The sequence below is a fragment of the Geospiza fortis genome, unplaced genomic scaffold, assembly GCF_000277835.1.
Source record: "Geospiza fortis unplaced genomic scaffold, GeoFor_1.0 scaffold408, whole genome shotgun sequence".
NCBI classification, from domain to species: Eukaryota; Metazoa; Chordata; class Aves; order Passeriformes; family Thraupidae; genus Geospiza; species Geospiza fortis.
The window spans coordinates 4,275,267-4,300,377 of record NW_005054330.1 but is presented as its reverse complement, the minus strand read 5'-3'; the positions used below and the strand labels follow the sequence as shown (position 1 = coordinate 4,300,377).

Here is a 25,111-nt window from a genome sequence, read left to right as displayed (position 1 = left end):
TTTTCACAGTGTAACTCTTAATGGCATGAGTCCCACTCCATAAAACAGGCCCCCAGCCCCCTCCTCTGCAGCTCCATCTTCTCTGCTTGAACAGTGATTGCCCCCACCCTTCTTTTCCATTGTCTGTTTCCTGGGTCCAGTGGTATCCAGCCAAATCCAAGCAGCTTTTTTCTGATGTAGATTTTGATTCCTCTCAGGTTAAGAAAAAAAAAAAAACCAACAACCCAAACTACCCATACTTCTCACCTCCTCAGAAGTCAAAGGAATTCTCTGCTCTCCTTTCCATAGCCAATGGAAAAAAAGAGCAGTTGTACAATCCATATTTACAGGACAAATTGATTAGTGAGTGAATAACGACAGCCAAAAAACGAGAGGCACGATCCTAATCTAGAACATAAAAGCAGTATTTGAAAAACAAAGTGGAGATTCCTTCTGAAGTTCAAGCCACGGATTAGTGTTTGTCTGTGCAAACAGTTGCTAAAACTCTGAGCGGTGCTGGGCGTTTCACTCCTTTATACAATGGTGTTGAGGGAACAGTGGCTGTGGCGGCTGCCTGTCAAAGTTTCTGCTGGGGTGTTTTCATTTATGGGTGTGTCAGGAGGGACAAGAAAGGTGCTGCTGTCAGCAGAGTCTTCCAGCTCCACTGGAGAAGGACCAACTGAGGGAGGAAGCGACCCCTCTGTCAGCTGTGGGGATACATCACAGTTTCCTAGTGATGGAGGACTGCTTTGCACAGCCTGAGAAAGAACTCCATCTGCAAAGGACAAAAAACCAAGCAGAATCAGAACGTGGAGTTTACCATTTCACATTCCCAAACAGATTTATGATCCATATTTCTGGGAGCTCTGAGTTTTTCCTGGTTTTGAGCTAATGCACAACAAGATGAGACTGCAAAAGAGGAAAATTGTATAACAAAAATAAAACTTTGACATATAAATAAGATGCTTGCACTAATCAGGCTCACTTATCCTGTGAAATATGCTGCTATAAAATCTCAAATTGGAATGATTTCTACAGTATGTGAATATCACAGCTGCAAAACTGAAGAGCACTGGGTGAATCATTAGACAGTGGTATTTTTGGTCAATTTTTAGGGGGTGTGGGTGGGGGAAGCAGGGAGGAGAGAAGAGGCTGGATACATTTTATCCAGAATCTCTTGTACTTGACATTTGTTCTACTTCTTAATACCAAACTCTATCAACCTACCTTCAAAAGGCCAAAAATGGTAGCAGAATGTTAGAAAAAAGGTAACCAGCTAATCCATCCAAGGTTAGGCTCAAAAATAGGTAAGGTTTAAGAGGTAAACTGTTTACAGATTGGATTCCACTGCTAATTTAGGTGATTCAAAAACCTTTGAGAAAAACCAAACTTAATGATACATTTTAACAAAAGACTTGTCCATCACAGAAAATGGAGATTTTTTGGTAAAATGTCTTTTTCCCTCACAATAGCTAAAACACACGATTATAGCTTAAAAACATCCATCCTCTAGCCAAAATGAAAAAGTGGGAGAAAAGAGAAATTATTGTCTGCATACCTGGAGTGGAACAAAGGATGCTGTCTGGATTGACAGAAGCCTCATAAGGAGGAGGTGGGTCATCAGGATGTTGAATATCTGGGTACTTGTAAGCAGTATAGGGTGGAGGGGGATGATGAAAATGAAATGCTCCACCCTCCCCATCGTCTGAAAGATGCAGTGGAGTAAGGCCAGTTCCAAAACCATCGGGACCGTAATCAAAACCAGGCATCCTGCGGCCCAAGTTGAAATGGTGCACTATTTCAAGAGAAGGAAAAGGAGTAAGTGACTTTATCTCGTGCTGTCTTCTTCAGTTTAAGTCAGATGTCAACACTTTTTTCCACTTTTCACACCCCAGCAACTCAGGTCTCCTGAAGACCTAGAAAAGTCTACATAACCCATCCAAGTCAACTTGCTGCAATTACACAATACCCAGGCCCACCTGCTCCCAGTCTGTTTGTCCTGCATCACATCTAAATTTGACTGTAACCTCTTCAAACTACAGACTGTTGTTCACACAGAAGATATTTCAGATTTGGAGCACATACAAACAAAAATATTCTTCCATCATCCACTACAAAAGTTAAAGTTTGAAGACCCCCACCAAGACACACGCACAGTCAAGCAAGACAATGACATTTCTCCCCTTTCCATACCCCAATGTGTCAATATCCAGCACAAGGAGAGAGCTGATACTCACAGTTAGCTCCAATCAGAGACTCAATGCGCTCTCTCCGCCTCTGGCGCAGCCGGTGCACCATGAAGAGCAGCAGGGAGAGGATGAGGAAGGAGGAGATGCAGCTCACGATCAGGCGCATTCCACCGGCCATGGAGTCAAACAGGCTGTTGCCATCTGTTCATCAAACATAGAAAAACAGCCTGTTATTTTTGTTCAAGCTTCATTTCTCTTGATGCTCTTCTGTCAGTAATGGAGAGATAAACGTAGAGTGGAGATTCATTAGCCTGGTTTAACGCTTCTCCGTATTCCAAATATATAAGAAAATCATGAATCATCAGGTGATTTATCTTTTTACTGCAAGAAGATCTGAAAGTTTCTAAGAATATCTTCCTTGGGAAAAGGGGCAAAACGTTGAAGGCTTTGGGCCTCAGAAAATTGGAAAAAAGAAAGGTTAGTGGCATTTTGCACATCCACTTGTTTCCCTTGCATGGCTGATCACATTATACTAAAGAGGAAAAGGCTTGAGAACTAGCATATATATACACTACATAATTTCTGAACATCCTAACCCTTCCATTTCCACTAAAAAAATCTCTGAACATTGTCACTGTCACTCAGATGTGGCTATCTAAATTCCACATGTCACCAGTACACTGGTCAGCACCACTAAGTGATTGGAACATGGTAATAATCACTCAGGAACTGAAGAGATTAAGGTGAATGGGAATTAAACCTTTTCCTAGAGTCATACCAAAAGCAAGTGGCAGAACAAGAAACAGACCCAGGAGCTCAGAACTTTGAGAGCTCTATCCCATTGTTAACCAGCCCCACACAGGGAAGGCTCTTGTGAACAAATTACCACTGTACTCCCAGCACCAGGCACGAGAGGAATTAATTTCTCACAATTCAACTAATCCCCCTTGGTTATGCCTAAGCAGCACATGCACACACAGCTACTCTACACAAACAAAAACGACCTAAAGATGATGTACTGTGTTCTTTGCACTAACTTCTACTGAAGAGCTCTGAATGAGAAACACACCCGGGTTAGGGGTGGGTAAGAAACAGATGAGGTGGCTTCACAACGTGGTCACCTGCTGCTACAGGACACCAACACCAGCAGGGAGGGCCTCTCTTCCCAGTCACTACCAGAGGAACCAGCCACGTCCTGGCCACCTCTCCACACCCACTCCATACTTTTCCTTTCACTAACAGCAACTGAAGTTTTAGCAAAGATTCCTCATAAAAGAAGGCTAAAAGCCTCACAAAAATTTTAAGTATTAGTTTGCTACATATGCTAGTAACAGAAAAATCCACCTAATTTGTATCATTCCAGTCCATGGCTAACAGGCTGGCATTTATTATGTAACACCTCCTTGCCAAGAAGGAATCCATTTAATAGTGCACCACGCATAGAGCTCGAACATTACATCCTCTCAGATCCGGCTGTGCAGCACAACAGCCTGGGTGCTGTCAAACCCTTTAGCAAGTACCACTGACAGAGCTTCAACTGCTGCACTCACACACCTCCAACCAGCACAGCCTCCTGAACACCACAGACCTGCCCCTGCTCCTCCTCCATCTCACGGCCACACCGACTCCATCACCCCTGCAGAATACTCAAGGCTGTCAGTAACACTGAAGTGCCTTTAGTAAAATACATTCACATAGGTGCAGAGGCCCAGAGAAGCTGACTTTAGTCATGGGATGGGTTCTGGTGGTGCATCCCCCTCTGCAGGCTGCACTATGATCTGAGAAATGCTCATCAGACCTTGATGAGTTGCACTTAGGCTAAGCCCTCTTGAGCTTATCAGAAACACTGTCTGTTCCCAGGAACTAACAGGTGTCTAAAGAACATCTGGTTTTTAATGAACAGCCTTGGAAACTCTTTTTTTTCTTTTTGCCTGAATAACAATCCACTTGGAGTGGTATTTTTGTTATTGCACCTTCAAAGAAAGTTACTGACTCAAACTGTAGCCAGGATGGAAAATTACTACAACTAGTGCCCATTCTCTTGTGACCCTATAAACAGGAGCCCAAAGTGGGATCCTTCTGATCTCTCAATTCCCAGATAAGGGGCTCATGTGTATGTCTCAAACACCAACAACCAGGTGGCTGTGGAGCCAGCCAAGGACTGCTAGTAACAACAGAGACAAGAATTGTTGTTAATAACCAAGGACTATTGGTATTAACATGCCATGAGAAGGAACAAGATTAGTCTGGAGAAGAGGAGCCAGGTGGAGATAGGGCAGCGCTTTTCTGTGAGAAAGAACCACATCACAGTACAGTGCAGGTGTAAAAATGTGTGGCAGGAAGTGGGCATGGACTCTAGGGTGGGATTGAGATCACCAAAGACACCTGAAGCCCACAAAAATACAAAATGAATTATTTCAGAAAACTTGGTTTTACCCTCAGTGGTGCCCTGTAACTGCACCAGTTCAGTCACTAGAAAAGCTTCAGCACATCAGTTCTTTCCAAGTATTTTATTTCTTCTACTACCTTTTCACAGTTGCAGGTCTGTCTTAACAAGAGCCATAAGAGAAAAATTATTTTCTACCACAACATGGAGTAGCAATAGACAGACTACCTTGGTTTCAAAATACTCCTCTGCTGTTTATCTTTGGCTAAATGAGAAGCATCTTTTAACTGAGTATAGCTGGGATTGCTCAGCTTACTCCTACCACTGAAAAATCCCCCTACTACCAAGTCCTTGAGTAATATTTGTTACCACTTGTAATCATTGCTCACCCACTCACGCTGCAAGAGCTGATTACCTGCCAACCCAACAGCAGGATTTATTTCTCCCAGGTCTCTCCTTGGGTGATTAATTTACTTACTGTTGATTAGTAAACTGTTTTCTTTCCTTTGTAACAGAACTTAGGGAAGATACATGAAAGAATCAGACAAAGATAAATACATGCTGATTAAAGAAAGTAATTCATTAATTTTTGTCATCTGGAATAGTCATTTATAACCACCCTGAAGGAAAACTGAAATGTTTAATTTAAAATTTTCAGTGTTTATCACTAGCTGAAGCAACTTCATGATGAAAGAAGTTGGATGACTGCTTGATAATTCCTCTCTAAAAAACTAAGTTTCTAAAAAATCCACCAGAACACTTCAAGCAAGAGTATAATGAAAGAGTCTCATTTAGCATCAATACAGAAGAAGAGCTTAAGGATGAGAAAGGATGTGGTAAAATACACTCTTCAAATCAGGATTCATGAAATAGTTAAGACCCACAGCAATGAGCAAGGATTAAAGAACATGACACGAGGTTATCCCAGGTCATCTGATCCTGTCTGCTGGATGATGCTTTGCTGACACTGGTCCTGAAGATAAAAAAAGTGAAGCCTAAGTCTTAACTCAGCTGATAAGAGTTGGAGGAAGACTCCTGCTTTTTCCCCACTCTTTCACTGCGGATCTGCCATGCCAGCTGCAAACATCTGTTCAGCTTAAAGCTCAGAACAAATGTGACACAAGGAGAGAGAGTGGCCTTTAATGATTAATCTCTCTAGTTAGGACCAATAAGACTGCAAATTTGGAAGCAAATAAGCACCCCTTTATTTGTAACAGATTGAAATAGAAGCCTCTGATGGAAGAGCTGACCTTTTGTGTTTTCCACAGGAGTTCAGAAAAATAGTTTCTTAATGCACTCAGATAAGATTAGGTTCTTTTAAAATACCAGTAAAACCAATATCACAGAATTGCTGAGGTTAAAGGGAACATCCTGAGATCATCTAGTCCAACTCCTGTTCAAGCAGCATCAGCAAGAGCAGGCTGTGCAGGACAAAGTCCAACCAGGCACTGAATATCTGCACAGAAGACAATTCCACAATCTACTCCAGTATCTGACCGCTCTCACAGTGAACTCCAAGCAAGCTAAATTCCTTTTCTGTACAGAAAAATAACCTCCCCAAAATCTGCACCCTAAAACATTGACTGACAAACAGTTCAAAGTCAACTTCATTGATTTAATCAATCCAAAACAAAAACCTCTACTGATATGCCAAATCAAATAATTAGGTTGTAGGTCCTGATTATTACTGAAACTCTATTTAATTTTAAAACCTCTGCTTCCCACATGATCCCTGCATGAACACTTCCACACACATAAATATGCTCATGACCAGAAAAATATGCTTAATTAGTGCTCAAGAGAAAACTGTTTTGTTTTCATGACAACTAAACATGACAAAGGAAATGTACCAGATGCTCTACTAAAAACCCACAGTATCATCCCCCTCCAAACTGAAAATAAACTACTGCTTCTCCTTTCTAAGGAGCATCAGGGATAATTCATTTTTACCAGCCACAGTCTGAAGTGTTTCCCATGATTTCAGACCCTTCCCCACAGGGTGGTTGTACCCAGCAATGTAGAGGCATGTAATAGACATATTTTATGAAAAATCCTTTTGCTAGGATTTTTCTCCTGAGAAGCTGAGAGGCCTCATAAATTAAGTGTAAACAATAATTATCTCCTGCTGTGGAATGCAACAGGTGCATCTTTGATTGGTCTCATGTGGTTGTTTTTAATTAATGTCCAATCACAGTCCAGCTGTCTCAGACTCTCTGGTCAGTCACAAGATTTTATTATCATTCCATTCCTTTCCTTTCTTTGCTAGCCTCTGATGAAATCCTTTCTTCTATTCTTTTATTATAGTTTTAATATATCATTTTTTTTAATATATCATAAAACAACAAATCAGCCTTCTGAAACATGGAGTCAAGATTCTCATCTCTTCCCTCATCCTGGGACCCCTGTGAACACGACCACATTTGGTGAGCCCCGAGTGAGGAACATTGCCACAGAGGCACTGCAAGGATGTGTTGTTTCAAACAAAGCTATACCCAAAGATACCCAAGTTGAGCACTCAGCTGATTTTTACTGACAAAACTGTAGCACCAGAGTCATACCTGGGTCCAAGCAGGTGAATTTGCAGCACTCCTTGGGGTCCTTGCGGTACTGCTGGCAGCCCTGGGGCCGCTCACACAGGGCGGCCACGCACATCTCGGGCTCCCCGTTGTGACACGTGCAGCTCAAACAGGGATCGTTCCCCTTGGGAGTGAAGTAGTAGCCTTCATCCACAATGTTGTCTTTGATATCAACACAGGTCTGGCCTAGAACAGACAGGCACAGCAATGTCCATGGAATCCAGCTTCACTTGTTGTTTTAAATGATTTGTAAATGTAAGCAGAGCACCGGTTAAAATCCAGGCCTTCACACTGAAGAACTTTGAAAAAGGGTCTCCAGGGAGTGTGAAAGATAATGGATGGTCCCAGCGACACAGAGACAATTTTCAGCTCATTGACAAGGGGAGTTTTAGGTATTTAATGGAACTGACACACTTCCAAGCATCCCCTCCAAGACAGAGGAAAGCAAGCGGTCTGAGAAGTTTAACCTCACTGCCAAAGCCTGCTGCAGCTCCCTTCCTCTTCCCTGGAATTAGGAAAAGCTGTATCTTTTCTAGACCAAATCTTCAGGCCTTTTAACAGGCCGGGACTTAAAAAGAGAGCCAGGCAATAGTACTTCCACTCTCCTAGCAGCATCCTGATCCCTGCCCAGCAGGGGAAGCTTAGCTGCCTTTTGCCCACTGACCTAAAAGCAGGCGCCAAAACCAGAGAGAGAAAACATTGCTGGGAGCTGGCAGCTGCACTGACTGCTCAGGGAGGATGGCCTGTCCCCTCCAGCCTACGCACAGTCAGCTGCTGGGGTCCAAAGGGAAGGTAAGACTGGGAGAGACCTGAGGAGGTCACCAGCTCAATCTCTGATCAAAGCAGAGTCAGCCATGACATCCCAATGGGTTGCTCAGGGTTTTATCTAATCTGGTCATAAAAAACTCTGAGGACAGAAGCTGCACAACTTCCCTGGCAGTCAGCTGCACCCTGTATAACCCTCAAGTTAAACAACTTTTCTCCTTGCAAAGAAGCACCATCTAGATCAGGTAATGTTTAAGATTACCTGATAATACTGCAAATACCTCTGCTGGTATCAAGGCTTTTGGAGTACAGGAATGCAGATACAGAAGATATGGAACAAAAGCCTTTTTTTTTCCCCACTTTTAAGTCAGTCAGCTCCACCTGTCTTTCCCTTCTAGGTCTAATAATTAGATGGAAAGAATTTAGTAGAATTTGCTATACTCTAAAATAAGTGTTTCCTCATTTTAATGTGAAATTAATAACTTAAGATCAATGTTTACTAACAAGACATTTATGAAAAAAAAACAAAAATTTTTTTTGCCCAAGTTTATTTTGGGGCTGATACAGCTGCCTAATGACTTTTTAGTAGAACTCTGTACTGTGTGACAGCCACACATTATGATGCTCTTATTTATTGAAATCAAGCAGAAATACAACTCCACCCTTTTCTTCTTAATTCACTGGGCCAAAATTAGAAAGGGCAATGAAACAATTTCCAGCTACTTATTATATGCATATTTAAACACACAACACAGTTAACACTGAACTGAACCCAACTTACTCCTTTTGCAGAGGAATGAAGATTTCTTATAGCAGTTTTCAGCGTACCAGCTGTGATAACCGTCGCGCCGGAGGGAAGCAGAAGCGTAATACTGGAACTGGGCACAGAAAACGTTTTCCTTTCCAGACATAGCCGTACCAAATTTAGGGATAGGGGGTAAAAACACTTCTGGAGAGCCTGGAACAAGATACATTGGCATTAGTGGGTATGTAAAGTTTTAGAGAGTCTCTGTAACATCACCCATTTCCTGCACACCAACTCCAATACAAAGAGGCCTCCAGCACCAGCTCCCATTACCAGCACTGCTCTGGGGGAGGGCAAACAGCTGGGAGGGAAGGGGTGACTCACATAGAAAAGAGGCTGCTGTTTTCAAAGTACTGGGTAATTCTGTCACTCTGAACCAGAAGTGATACTCCAACATCTCCACAAGTGCTGCTTCACAGAGCCCCATGGGGTTTGCCTGACAATAGTCATACACCTCCTCAAACCACGCTGAGTTTGGTCACAGTTGCTACCAGTGGAGCAAGAACCCACACAGCAATTTTGTGCCTGGCACTCCATGCACCCACCAGTGCTTCCAAAGGTGTGCATCTGCCTGTGCAGCCCTCACAGAGCTGCTCCATTTTTGGGGGGAAGCACTAGGGCATCCACAGTTTGGTCCTTTCAATCATGAAACAGCATCCTGATAGGCTCCAAACAGTGCAAAAGGTGTTGAGGGCATTTTCTGGAGGACTTATGTTCCACATGTTCACAACAATAAACTAAAATTTTCAAGCTTTAGAAGCCTAAATCACTTTTCAAACAGGTATTAGAAATTCAGAGTCTGCATCAATAAAAGCCTAAGAAAAGTTTTTCACAAACTACTGAATGTTACTATGTACTTTACTTTGTAGAGGCATCTCTTTGTTAAATATAGAACTTAAAAACATAAGATTATATGTTATTGAGAAGGTTTAAATTCATATAATGCATGAAATTAAATAAAACTAATGATGAAGTTATGATGATTTTTCTGTAATTCATGCCTCCCTGTTGTGACCACTCTGTCAGCAGATGGCAGTGCAGTCAGCTTTCCAAAGAGAAAAGAGAGGTCCTTTTAAGGAGAATCTTTGTATTCATGTGTCAAAGGAAGTATTTTTCAAGACCCAACTGTTTGAAAATTCTGATCATAATTATGTGTCTGTACCTAAAGGAGAGTTTTCCTCCCAGATTATCCATGGATACTTAAAACTATGTGTGAGAAAAAACCTATTCAGATTAGTTTTCAAATGCTACACTGGGATTCACAGTGCTGATGCTTAAAAAACAACACCTTTGTTATAATTTCTCCATTATCTAAACCGGTACAGGAATTAAACAGGCAACTGTACACATAAGAGTTTGTATTATGACTTTAATCTCACTACTGAATTAGCTAAAAGGTGTAGAAACATAGCTTTGCATTTTCAGCAGAGGGAGCTGCTTGTTTTGCAATTGAAAGGGTTTAGCCAGTGATACCCATCAAATTAATGTTCAGTTTTTCATATAAAAGGAGATGTATTTCTGGGATTACGCAAATTCTGACATGGTTTAAGTAAACTACCTGAAATACTTTTAAAAAGAAAAAAATCTCTGTAAATTCTGCAAAATTCAAGTGTGTTGTTTGAGTACGCAAAATTCTATAAATTTTTAAAAAGCTAAAACCTCCAAACACGCTACACTAGTCTGCAAATACTAAAACCAGGAATCAGCAGTTCATCTAAACATTCACCACAAAGAATGAGAAATTACACAGTAATTCCCTTTCTCTCACTTAATCAAGGGGAAAGCCCAAATAAACTGACACGTTCTTTCCATGCCAGCATGAAAACCCATAAAACTTAAACTTTAAAATAAGAAGCGTGTTGAGTATTAAACTCTTCCACTTCTACCCACTGAAGCGAAGCAGTTCACCTACACTATTTCAACATTACCAGTGAAAGAAGTCATGCTGTTCTTTCAAATCATATTCATGCTTTAATACAATTTTCATGGGCACTGAAGTAAGCAGCAATTTGAGAGACCCACCTTTGTAAGCAACTTCCCAGTGACCTTCCAGAGAGTGATTTCTGTTGGTGATCACATACTGATATCCCACCCAGAACCTGCAAATCAAGTTACATTCTAAAGATACAGGCCAAAAACACAGTAACAAATTAAATTACACAGAACCTTCTAATGTCTTCCTATGTAAAAGCAATGTAGAGAGACTACAGTTGAGGAACAGAGAAAAATACTTGATAAAATACTTATTAGTTTTCTAGGTTTACAAATTATAACTGTGTCCTTTATTTCTATTCATAAACACCACCTTATTCTGTTGTCATGGCAGCATTTCAGTATCTCAAACCCAAAAATCACACAGCAGCATCCAGAAGTCAAGTATTTCTGAAGTATTAGGTCAGACTGTTCTAGAGCAAACCATTTAACTCTTCACAGACAGAAACACACCATTACTCAGCCACTCCTGGTGATCTGACACGGCAGCCCAGGAGTGACAGAAAACCCACACACAGAAAAAGGAGGAATTGTTTATTGTGAACTAACAGAAAGAAGTATCTAAACCACCCAAACACAGTAGTTGCAACTCAAAATGCCTTTTTACTTCATTCCTATCTCAAAGTTGCTCTTTGTTAGAGCTACAGGTACTTCATAGAAATCAAAATTTTGTTGAAAAATTCACATAATTATTTCTATACACAGCAGTGCAGCAGCAGTCGCTGTTAAATCCACCTTCCCTGATGCAGCTCAAGAATATCTGTACCTTGCTAAGACAATCTGAAGATAAGAAGACTCTGCTGATAAAAAGACTCTGCTGAATTGAATTATCTGTTAATAATTATTAAAACATAAACTACAGATGAGGCACTGCCTAACAGCCAAGCACGTTCACACTGGCTTATTCACCTGATGTAAATTTTATCATTAGGTTTTCTACACAAACTGAACCACCAGCATTTGTAGCACACAGCAACCATTCTCTGTAACATGAGATCTTTGTCCTTTTCTTCCTACTCACCTACGATGGTTCTCTCCTTCAGATGCTTTTTCTTCGAAGTTCCACTCCTGCTCCAGGATGAAGTTGAGCTCTTGGTCTGCAGTGAAGGTGGCGAGGGACCCGTTCACCCGCTGACATGTCTGCACAGCGTCCCAGTAGTTCTCCCCATTTAAATACACCCTGTAACAGCTGGCTGTGCCCTCATAGTGGTGCCATCCTGTTGGGCACTTCCCTAGGAAACATGAAGAATAGAAGGGAAACCATTCCCCCCAAATTAGGATCTTTAAGGTAATGCATCCTAATCAATTATCACTGGGGCACGTACACACAACAGTGTGTACACTTCACCTCCACAGGAGGAGGTGCACACATTACAGACCCCTGAAGAGTTACTTTACTACCGTTTCTGATAAATGTTGATTTTTTTACATGTTTTTAAGAAGATTAAGCTCCTAGTAAAGTCCCATCACATTGTCACAGCCTTTAAAATCTTTAATTAAGACTGACCATCTACTGTGGAAGACGTTTCCCTGCACATCTTTATAAAACAAATAAATTTGATTAATCCAAGCACAAACAAGCAGCACAAAAACCCTGGAGGTGGCCAATTTAATGACTGTCTTTCAATTAGATGATTATCAATACATTCAACGTGCTGTGAAGTGTTCAACCTACTCTTAGAGTCTCAATAGTACTCATATATTCCTGCCCCCAGAGTGAATCATTGAAGACGACAGAAGTTCTGGGGAAATTCTCGGTTGCTTTGAGAAAATCACCACTGTAAGGCAGATCTTTAGGAAATAAGAAGGTAATGGTGCAAACTGCTGTCCCTGCTTTCTCTCAATTAACTCAACTAAGGGAACCTGAAACAAAAGCCTTGTGGCATTTCTGGACGACATAGGCCCATGGGCTAACAGAAAGAATCACAGGACAGGAGGATGACATTTAAACCTGCACCTGCACTATTAATTTTGCATGGCCTAAGAAACTTAAAATTCAGAAACTGTTTTCTGTTCATTGCATCTCACAGTTCTGTTCTCAAGCCTCTTTATTCTGTTTTGTTTCTTTTGTTTTTTTTATTCTTTTTTATTCTGTTACAACTCTGCAATGAGTTCTAACAGAAAACTGCAACTCTGGTTTCACAAAGAGAGGATTAATAGGGACATAGGATTCTTTGCATGTACTGGTCTGCTATATAAACCATGCAGGACATACATAAAAAAAATGCACAAACACCGGAAATAGCATTGCATGTCAAAGTTTGGTCCAAAAGCTATGAAACAGAAAAGACTATTAGTTTTTAATTCAAAAATAGCCTAAATTTGTAAATGAATTAATTTAATTAATTAATTAATTAAAGAAAGATGGCCCAGATTTCCCAGTCTGCAACTTACTGCTGAAGCGGACGGGCTGAGCCACGTTGACGGTGTGGAAGCGGGCCCAGCTGTGCCTCGAGTCCACGTTCTCCTTCCCCTGGTAGCCTGGGGACCAGGAGGAATAGTTAGTACTGGTGAAAGATGCCAGCAAAGGCAGATTTCGTTTTATTAAACTTTCTCTGGGTTTTAATTCAATACATATGTGATACCTGACTCAGGTAAGCAAAGATGGCAGGTCCCTGCAATAACAGCTTGGCCATTTTACTCAGCAGGTAACTGAAATACTTTCAATTGAAAAGAACCAACAAGCCATTACACTAGTCGTGCAGGGTAAATGAAATATTTTGGCAGATTCTCACCAGCCTGCAATTGTACACAGGACTTGCTGCTCATGATTTCAACTGCTGCAGCAAATGCATCATCCCCAGCGCATTGTATCTGCTCCTGTTTACAGAACTACCCACTCCCCAGCTGCTTTGTTCCTCAGCTGTGTGTTCAAGGACAGAAGACAACTCCTCCAATACATTTTCCAACACATGCTCTGAGATGTAGGATGTAATTAAAACCAGGAAAGGAGACTGATCTTCAGCCAGAAGAACGAGGCTTTTTTTTATTCATTCTCAAGCTTCTAAAGGAAAAGCTAGTTGATGACTTCTGAAATAAACCCCCACACCCCTCATCTCAGTGTCAGGGTTAACAGGTGTACATGACCACCAGATTCAGTAATTTAGGAAGAACACAGTGTAAGATGTTATTCAAGAAAAGGGGCTGGAGGGCTCCATGTGCCTACCAGGAGTAAATAAGGAGCACCCAGTTCAGGTGGAGGCAGGGTGGGCCATAGCCAGCACAACTAGCAGGTTCCTAAGCAGGAAGGCTGGCATGGTGGTGGGGAGAAACCTTAGAGAAAGATGGAAGTGGGCACCAAGAATGATTAATGTGGAAACAAGAGATTAACCTTAAAAAGAGAGAAATTAAAAACCCAACAATACAAGCATTATAAATATCTGCTTGTATGTTACTTAATACTACTAGATGTTATTGAAGGTAGTAGGATTTACCAGCACAGTGCTATGTAGACATTCATTTCTGTATAAAAAATCTGCTTATTTTCCTTTAAAGCTGATTAGCTCCATTTAGCCTCACTAAACCAAACAAACAAAGACATGATCCCAAATAAAGAGAAGCTACACAGTCTTCTTCAACAGGTTTAACTACATCTGTTTGAAATATATATGAAACCACATCAATAAAACTTTCTCTTTTTGGACTATCTTTGGAAAGCAAGAGCTCCACAGCAATTTCATGGTAATATAAACCCTGAGCTGCAGGCTGTTCACTGCATTACCTGGGGGAAAGACTTCCACAAGACCCAACATCAAACAGTGCACTCCATGGAACAAATGTAGGCACTGATGAGCAAAAGAAATCCCTAGCTGGAGCCCAGAAACAGCAGAGTCGCTCTGCATTCATCTGTCTCTAGCATACTGAGTTTGCCCTGGGTTAATGGGATAAGCAAGGGCTATTTAATTATCACGTTATCCTAGGAATTACATGTCTACAGAGATCGCCCATTAAGGAATGGCTGTGCATAATACACTCACATGGCTTTAAGGAATAAAGCAGAAATTCTGGTGTTCAGTATTAGAATATGTTATCTATCACAGGCAAGAAGTCAGTGCCAAGAAACTCAGCATACACTTCAAAGGACACAAAACAATAAAATTATTTGACAGTGAAGATTACTGATTTTTTTATTATTTTAAAGGTTAATCTATTTTTAGTTTTAGAATCTGTTTTTAATCCTAATGGTTCGGTAGCACTATTTACACTATGATTTTCAGAGCAATACTGAGACACTGAAAAAGCAAATCTTCAATTAGAGCAAGGCTTTAAAAATAACACTAACTAATCTAGAATGCTTTATCAAATTCTACTGAGCTCAGCATGGGGAGCTCTATTTTCCCATGGCATTAAATGGTAGCAGCTAAACCCAAAGAACCAGTCAGAACCAAATACATGAAGACTCAGTTCCATCTCAGAAGTGAGAGCAGATGCAGCACCATATGGCTGACCCTCCGCAGCTAAACAGAACGCCCACGAGGACTTAACAATTTATCTTCCCCAGGAATAAAACAAAAGTTCACAGGTTTTAACATGCAAGGTTAAGGAAGGGTTACACAGGCTAACATCCTAAATTAACAGAATTTGTGCCAGATGCTTTGAAAAATAACTACACAGATCCCACACAAAAAGAGTTCCATCACTTCCACCCAGGAAGCAGAACTCATTCCTTCCTCAGCATGTGCCCTTGTCAGCAGATTCATGCTGAAACCAGGACTGAAGTGGCACAAAGCAGACACCACAAAGCAGACACCACAAGCCACTTCTTCAAGCCCAACACTGTCAGCTGCTTAATAAACTGGTGCTCTTCAAATATTAAATTGCTTCTATTTGACCTGAATATCTGTCTCCCAAGAAAAGCAACGATGACAACTTTTTCCAGGGCAATAAAGAGATGCTAACAAGCCTCTAAGTCACTTGACTGCCATGAAAAGCTGTGGCAGATTCTGGTGGCAAAGGTGTAATTGGACTGGATTTCTATTCTACTTCTGCAATACTCTGCAGAAGAATTTTATGTGCTGTTCCTACTTCCTTTTTACAAATAATTTTATCTTTAAAAATAAATTAGAGTGCCATGGACTCATCTTTAGATAACAACTTAACTCAGAAGATCAGAACTAACTTTGAGTGTTTCACAAAGGAAAAGCCATCACTTTCAGTGCTTACACTTCATATCCTGAAAAGAAATGAAATTTTGGAAGATCAGTTATTTTCCAAGATCTTTATTCTTCTAAATACTACAATCACAGGCAATAACAGCAACAGTGGTATTTTTACTAGCCAAGACAGATAGAGATCTGCTTCTTTGACTTTATATAATTACTCCAGAAATGTCATTTGCTGGCTAGTTGGTGCAGAAAATGAAAAAATGGGTTCAAGGAAGAACCCATGGGGCACTATTTTTTTTCACCCTTTGAATATTAGAGTGGTGAACACAAGCATCCTCCAGTGTGTTTCCCAATTGATCAAATCATGATTAGTATTCACCCAGCTCCTTCCAATTTACAGTTGCTATCTAATTCACTCCAGCACAATTATAGTCTAAATATAGGGCTATCCATCAAGAGAAAGTTGTCTAACAGTGGTGATTCTGTGGCTATTTTCAGTTGTTTAAAACTTGAAGCTACCAACTCAGAATGGAAGCCTGCCATGCTGATGGCTCCTTCTACCTTTTGGAAAACTGTGTCACAGATGTCAAGTCACTCAAGCAAATCCCTTCATAAGGATGGATGTACTATGTCAAATTATGTCAAAATTAAACTGCCTGTGAAACAACCAGGTCTTGCCATATCTTATTAGTTCCAAGATTTGAGTTGTTCCTGTTTAAACACACAGATTCTCAAAATTTACATAAAAGCTGCCTTGTCCCCAAAGCTTCAAATTTTCTGTCCAGCATATTACTGAAAGCTTAGAAAGCTTCTAATTCCATCTGGTAATTTGAGAGGTGAGAGAACTTCAAGATTAAGGTCAGTTTTGTGCCTCAATATTTGAAAATACAGTTCAGAAGCTCCTAGAGAGGAGTGATTCTTCTCAGATCAAGCAGCTCCATGCTGTGTGTTATCAACTGTACTGTGCAAGGACATCAATGCCAAGCAAGAACAGCATCCTGCTGTGCTGAGTGCTATTCAAAGTAACGGACTGGCAGAAAACAGCTTATCATTTAAACACCACAAGGTAGGGTAAAAAACAATAGGAGTTCAGCAAGAGCTCAGGAAAGGTGTGGAAATGCTCAGAGGTTTTTATCATTAAGACCTAGGTTTTAAAAAAGAGATGTACTAAAAAGTGCACAAATGTCAAGAGTCACTTCAAGCATACAAAACATCCTTGCTGAAACAAAACACAAAGCTGTTTTTGATCACTTCAAAACAGGTTGCTGCAGCTGCTGCTTCATCAGAAGAGAAAGATGTGAAACTGATATGGATAGGATTTATGAAGGGCACTTGAATTTAAGACATCCATTTTCATTCATAGGCAACAGAAAAAAACATCAAGCCTGCAGTCTGGGAGGAAAACACAGCCAGAGCTATACTAAACCCTGCTCTGCTCAGCCTCCTGAAAATGAGTTACACCAGAAGGCCTGCAAAGAAGGCAGGATATCTGCAGAAGCTGATCTGATATTCTAGTAGAAGCAAAGCTGGAAATCCAATAAGCAGTAAAAGGTAAACTGCAGATCCCTTCCCCCTTATGGGTTTAAATACAGAACTTTTATAAAGGTGAAAAAGTTATGTTTCTACTTTGATTGCTTGTGTAGAAACATGAGAGAAAGTGATTAGAAAAAATAAATTCCATTTGTAAAAGTCGTTGTTGAAGATATTAATGCCTGTTTCTACCATTTCATAAAATACACCACTTTGGGATAACTATTTTTAGGATCAACTACTGTTGACATGGAAAAGTCCACAAATTTCTTGAAGCTCCACTGCTTGAACAGAAGCGAGTCACAGGCACATGCTACATAACGAACCCTCCCAGTAATTTTAGTATTGCTCACAGGAGTAGGCAGACACTGGTTTTAGTCTGTCAGAGAGATGAATTGAGGGTAATCACTGCAGCAGATTCCACTGACACATGGGTGCCTAGTGGGAAGGGCAGGGGGAACAGTACTTTGCACACGGAAAATATGTGACTGAGAGGAATTCCATGTTTTAAAGGAAAATGGTCATTATGATAAGAGACAGTGAGAATAAAAACAGCTATAATGACAATCTTCAGAGAAATATAGCAAAAAATAGGCATCTCACACACTTATTCAGTTTGTCAATGAATTAAATGTCTTACTTAATTGTGTTCTGAAAAAAATGCCAGAAGAAATTCAAACAAATAGTCTTACACTTTGGAATGTTTCTTGCACTTCAGCCAATATATGATTACCAAACTAATTTATTAATTATGGATCCTCTTCTTTTAATAGGACCTTTGTTACTAACACAAATGAAATTAGGCCTTAAAAAGGTGAACCAACAGTGGTAAACAACTTAGAATGGCTTTGTAATAAACCTTTCAAAACACCAACATGACTAAGGAGTCACTGAAACACACTTTTAACACCACCACAAAACCCTAATTCACTGCCATTGATCTGTTCTGAGTTGCTCATGTTGGAGTGTGCCATTAGTGGCTCAAAGGCTGAAGATTAACAAGCTTCACAACCAGATTCAGGGCCCTTTCTTGCATGCTTTCTTTTCATGCTTCAGAGAGTTTTCATGCCTTTTAATTTAAAGATGTTATAATTCTCCAAGTTTCACAAGTCCTGGTGGCTTCACTAACTAGTTCTTTTAGTCTTCAGACTGCCTTTATTGAAGGGAAGAACATTTTAATTAAAGTATTTACATTCAGCTGAATCATCACACAACTGCTCATCTAATCCAAAGGTATTTTCTACATTTAAAGCTGCATCATTTCTTGTTAATTCAGTGGCCAAAGAAGAAAGTTGCCACTCCTGAGTATGACTGTGTTACTATTATTAGTAGCATTAGCTCCCCATCAATGTCCCAAGACAGTCCCTCCTGTGACTCGTCATGCCTGTACTGCTTTCCTCAACACAAACTCACTGCTCTTCCAAGCTGATTCTGCCCTCAGGTTTACTTTCATTGATGCTACTCCTCTTTATGCTCCAGCACAGCATTCCCATGCACACCAACCTCTTCTATTCCTGACAGCTCTGAATAACACCTGCTCTTCAACGCCCATTGCAGGTCACCATGCAATCCTACCAAGTTCATTGTTACAGGTATAATAGTTTTTACATCCTACACGAGTAGTTCTTGTTCCTCTGGTTTGCTGGCTGCACTCCTCACATTACTGTGCAAATATCTCAGTTCTTTCACAAACACCACACCTGCTTTCTGGCTGTTTTACTGAGCACAGCCTTTTCACCAATTACTTATCTAATTATTCCTCTCGTCAAGTGGAATATTTTCCTCTCTCTGCTGTCCAGCGTTTTCCCCTCTGGTATTTACAGACATTATTCTTCTCTTCCTGCACATAGACATGGTGGTGAATCAAGTCTCTCCCACATTTCATTTCTTTAACCTTCAAGTTCTTCTTATCATGTCAGGCTAGACAGTCTACACCCCAAACACAACACCAGAACCCACGTATTGAGAAATGCTACTCCCATAAATCCTCCTCCTATCAATATACCAAACATTCTTTGGAACTCCAGTCCTTAGTCAACACCATCCTGGTGCATACTCCAGGCAATAACTTAAGTTGCTGACTAATCCATCAGGAACAGGAAAAGATAAAAATAGTTTTCTATTAATGTGGAAGTTCAAATGTTCCCACAAGCAAAGTCTTCAGGGATTTTTGAGTAAATCCAAACACTAACATGACTCTGCCCTCCCCTAGACACTGAATTCCATTATACTCCAGAATTTTATCAGGTCCATAGTTTTTTTACATTTTGCCAAAGTTAGCTAACAAGGAAGAATAACAGCACAGCTATAAAAGTAATTTTCTTTAGGACATCCATATTGTAAAGAATATCTTTAAATAGACTATCAATGGCACAGCTTAATTTTCAGTGTCAGAACAAACTACCAACTGTTTTTCCCCTTTACTGCACATTCACACACACACCAACAAAAAGTTTTCTTGAAAGAGTACTGACATTCTTTCAATGTCCATAGTACACACTGAGGAGATGGCTAACTCCAGCACAGTTTCAAAGTTTGAATGTTAGATTTATTTCTCTAATTCCTTTAGATAATATGAATATTTAAAAGGATTTGTTGCTGTAAAACATCAATGTTACTATTTTGTAGCACCTCTCTAAAATAGCTGAGAACTCAGAATGATGAATGCTGTTATGGCAATGCCACAGAGTTCACGAGATTCTCTGCCAAGAGAATGAAGTAGAGTTCACTGGAAAAGAATTTCTTAAAACTGTTTTTGAATGTAATTTAGTTCTGCTGTAAAGATAAAAAGTTTTCAATTACGCCACAGTTGAATTCATGCTTTCAGATACCTGTCTCATTGTTCTTAACAAAAAAAAAATCACAGGTCAATTCACTTTTAAGAGACACAGAAAGAGCTGCACTAGCCTGTTTTTCAAGAACAACTGAAAACATTCAAAACTGTGATTGTACAGTCACAATATTTCTTTGCTTGTTTCTCAGCACAGCTCAGTATCCAGTAGCTTTAGCAGAGATCCACTGCTGCTGACAGGCTCCTGAAAGCATAAAGTCATAGGAGCTTATGAAGTGCAAATACACCAGCTTGTCTGGCAGAACAAAGTTCTGCACTCAAGCACAAGAAGCACAATCAGAACAGGGAGCAATAAAACAAGCTCTCTACCCGAGTCCAGCAATGTCACCCAGCACTGTCTGAGTGATATACAACCAAATCAGTAATTCCAAATTTAACCACAGGCTTATGTGTCATTTCAGTTTAACTGCAACACTTTTTCCTTGTCAGGAGAGTCTCTTTTCAGACCACAAACTCTCCTCATCTTCAGGATACCTGCTCTGACCATAAGAATGGAAGGATAATTCAGACAAGCAAAAAACTGTTTGCAGTATTAGCTGCTCAAAATGAAGAGAAGCCAACTCAGTCTTTGTTAATAATGGGTACAGTTCTACCAAATAATCACCAATTTCAAATAAAAAGAACCAAACAACACTGTTAGGAAAATTAATCCACAAACACCAGAGGTTTATGTCCAAAAAGGAGACAGAGGAGTCCTTTCTGGCTTTATTCAAACAAAGGGAGAGGCCATGGGGCATCCCCCTGAAATCTCTCAAATTTTTGGAGGATGCAGCCTCCTTTTTATCCAAATTTCCCAGCCACTCTCTCTTTCCTCATTGGCTGAGGTACTTGAGAGGTACAGACTCCCCAATATGCCTGATACTGAAGATTTCCCTCTAATGTATAACCCTCCTTTTTAATTTTTAATTCTTACTCAATTTAGGGGTTTTTCTTCCCCATTATTTCTTTCACCTTTCAATGTCTAATTTTGTTTATCAGCAAACCTAAAGTTGATTTGTAAAAGCAAATATCTTTTTCCATTCATCAATGAATGGAATCATTCTCATTATTTCTTTTATCTCCCAGTGCTAGTTTTATCTACCAGCAGACCCACAGCTTGTTTGTAAAGGCAAATTCACTATTCCTTTCAACCTGAAAGAGTCAAAGTACTGCTGCAAAGTAAGCTGGTACAGGGCTGAGCAGTCTTTTAGATTTACTTACCTGGACAGTCAACTTCATCACTCTCATCCTCGCAGGTGGGCCACCCATCACACTGCCAGGTTGAGGGGATGCACTGAATGGTCCCACTCCGACACGCAAACTGCCCCGGGGCGCAGCGCAGCTCTGGGAAAGAGGGAAAACATGGTGCTTCGTTTGAAATGTTATTTATTCTTGCAAATTTATACATATATTAATCATCTGTCATGTCACCGATCACTGAAGCGTAACGGATAAAATCTCTGGTTAACTCAGCCTGTTAAAAACTCCTTCAGCTCAGCTCACTTCATGCCTTAAACTGCATGTTTGTGGTTTTAACAGACAGGAGGGTATGGGAAATCATTCTCTCAAGACATCCGTGGTAAAACCTTCCTGATAAAGATAGCCTGTGAGCAGCTATTACCACAGCATTATCCATTTGCTTCTTGTGGGGCACTGAGGAGTGCTTGTTCCATTTTCCCAGAGCTGAAGTTCAACAAAAATATGCTTTGATAGGTGAGCACTGCATTATGCAACAGCCTCAGAATCCTATTTCCATTCCAATCACTGTGTATGCCAGCACCCACCAGACTTGCACAAAAGCCCAATCTGATTTAGAGACATTTCACAGAACTACTTGTAACACAATATCTATATCCATGAACCTGTTTTCACTTTCTAGCTTCAGCTCTTTTGTAGCATTTCTCCATGTGAACATACCCTTTACTAGAAACTGACACTCTCTGCAAACATGTTGCTCCTGCTTCTATGAGTTCACTGCCTACTTGCCATCACTACACTGTCACACCTAATTAGCATTATAAAAAGTACAACTTTTTTAAAACCTTTTTTTTTCAATTCCATCTATCAAATGCCAGAACCTAATAACTCAACTTCATTTTATGTCCTTCAAAACATTTTGCAGGGAATAAAAAGGTCTGTCTACAAAAGTGAACAATTCTAAACTTGTTCACAGCCGTCCATCAGTGCCAGCACCATCCACAGGCTCACTTTTGCACCTAACCATCACTGTCCATCTTTCTTCTAGACAGTGGTTGTCAATTTTCCAACCACTGTTTTTGAGCAATTTAGCACATTTTCCTCTCAGTGAGCTGCACTAATCCCAGGTAATTTATGTCTAGAGAATGAGCAGATTTTTAAACAGAAAAAAAAATGTTTATATGTAAAACATACTGATTTTGAATGGATCCAGTAGGCAACTGTCCTGCAGAAGGAAATCACTAAAAGAGAATTTAAAATACAGGTATGCATTCTCTCATCCACAGCTTACAACATAAGAGCAGACTGTAATTGCAATTGTTTCTTCTTGAAACACATGCCTAAGCTAAATCAAGACAGAGGTCACATTTAAGTGTTCAAACAACATGACTGGGCGTAATAACCCCGGTCACCAGGCACTCTGAATGAAAGCTGTACACATATACCTGGTAATTGGTATAACATATTGATAACAGGCTTCTAATTCCATGCTAGACTAAAATCCAGCCCTACTACTGGTTCCTCTATAAAACAAAGACCTGCTCTTCTAGAAAAATAAAAGCAGGCACATCCTCTTAGCAACCACCTACTCAGAGCAAACATTCAGGTCACAAGATGCTAAGAACTCACACAGACCTGCCAGACTACTGAGGGCAATAGACAGCACAACGAGTGTTCTCACCCATTTAGAGCTTTACTCAGCCCAAAGAGAAAAAATACAATTACCAGTCATAATGACTTCCCCCTCAGACAAAAAAAAAAAGGCATAATTTATTTAGCCTGAAGAGAGAAAGAGGAATTAAACAGTTGGGGGCAGGGAGATTGTGTAAAAAATAGAGGAAAAGCTTCACTTTTAGCTTTGCTATTAGCTTCACCCAATATAGCAAGAGAGAAAATTTTAAATCTATCTTTAAGCTAAATAATTTCAAATCTAATATCTATGAGTTAATTAAATCTCCTTCTAAACAGAGGGAAAAACCCAACAACACAGAAATCACTAAATCAAACAAATACAAAACCTCAAGCTGAAATGGAAAGCACTCAGATTCCAAGAGCACCATTTGGTAAATAAATGATTGCAGCTTCTTTCGCCACTTTTGCACAAGGTCAGGACGCAGCAGGAGGTTCCTTAGAAAGTCTTGCTACTACAGTTTCAAGTACAGAATTTACACCGGGGCCTGTGGGAGATTTTTTAACACCTCAAAGACTAATCTCAGCCCAGCTCCAGGTTTGCACTGCATCCACCCATAGTTATGGCAAAATTCAGTACTTTAAAATAAACTTGATTTTTTCTCTTACTGCTTATTTTCAATGAAATTCACACATACACCCTGTGAACAAAGTTATTCTGCAGCTTTCTGGCTTCACAGGCAGCATACACCAGGAAGGCCAACCTGCACAAGGGAGAAACAGCCAAGAATACTTCTGTCTGTCTGCAATTTCATACATGCTATTACTATTTTATGTACAATTACATATGAGTGGTTCCGATAAAAGGATGACTCCATCTCAGCATTATGGGCATTAAAAAAATGCCAGCTACATGCTGTAATGTCATGACTTCCTGTGTTAGAGACACTCCTCTCTGAAGAATGTGGATACATGGAAGAGTACAAAACATTTCTAGTAAAACACCTTTCAGACCAGCTGTACCATTGTTCCCAATGGAGATCATGCTGTCAGATGCACTAATTATTTCAGACCAAGGAACATGAACTGCTAAGCAATTCTGCTGTGGAGGGGGGAAATGTGACACAAAGAAATACTGTGAAATTAAAATCTCTGTCAGTAAGCCCTTCTAAGCCATCCCAACCCATAGCCATCAGCAGTAAGATACACACATAAAAATAGATGGAAGTCTACAACCAAGCTGTAAGATACTTAGCCCAGGAATGGAGATATTTGGGAGATGCAAGGATGCACAGGGTATGTGCTGGTCTCCAGAACCCTGTGAAACCTTTCATGTCAGTAGCCTATTTTTAAGTTAAAACAACAGATAAATGAAAACATCTCAAGCCCATCTCCACCACAGAAAAGGGAACTCACACTGCCAGCAGCAGGACAAGAGTCAGGAAGATGGATGAGCAGTACTGAATAGTACAACATTATGTGACCATCCATCTTTCCTGGAATGCAAGTAATCATTTAACATATGGTCAGACTTTGTACTTTCCAGGAGTGTGGTAAATAAAAACTGTTTCTTCACCCATATATTTTCAGTTCTTTTGAAGAACAGCAAAGACTTCAAAAATATCAGCACATTTCTGTCCTTAAAGCCAGGTATCTCTCACAGTTCACAGCTGTTGATGGTAACTCACAGCAAGAAAGGATGAAGTATGTACCTTAAACTATCACCTCCACACAACACTAAACCGTACTTTCTACCAGCTGTTAAATGCAGAAACACTTCATATTTTCAAAATCACTAGTAAATATGCAATGGCACAAGTTCAGCTAAGAGCAAGCAGCTGTTGGAGCAGAAGCACAAAACAACATTAAGCCAAGGGCATCAACAATTGCCTCGAGGTGAAAATGTGGAAATGCAACCTCCCCCAGCACTCACATATGATGTGATGAGTGACATCAGCAGTATAATGATTCACATGTGCAATTCTAACATAAAAGGCTCTTTTTCTTTTCAGCCTCAGATGCAGTCTTTGCTATGCTACAAGATGAAATTTAGTACACTGAAATCTTATTGCAGAGCAATTAAATTTATCTGGCATTTGCTGGGAAGAAAGGAGACAACTACAACACT

The 25,111-nt window shown here is 40.2% G+C and overlaps 1 protein-coding gene across 1 annotated transcript; it reads right to left on the bottom strand.

The window, feature by feature from the left end:
- Nucleotides 1–512: 512 nt before the first annotated feature.
- Nucleotides 513–22,146, bottom strand: DGCR2 (DiGeorge syndrome critical region gene 2). The gene is made up of 10 exons (XM_031057470.1): nucleotides 22,140–22,146; nucleotides 21,379–21,501; nucleotides 13,087–13,173; nucleotides 11,714–11,924; nucleotides 10,723–10,799; nucleotides 8,677–8,853; nucleotides 7,113–7,316; nucleotides 2,217–2,369; nucleotides 1,538–1,774; nucleotides 513–754 (listed from the first exon to the last, which is right to left on the bottom strand). The coding sequence occupies exons 1-10, from the start codon at nucleotides 22,144–22,146 to the stop codon at nucleotides 513–515; spliced, it is 1,518 nt and encodes a 505-aa protein (XP_030913330.1).
- Between the last annotated feature and the right edge of the window lie 2,965 nt (nucleotides 22,147–25,111).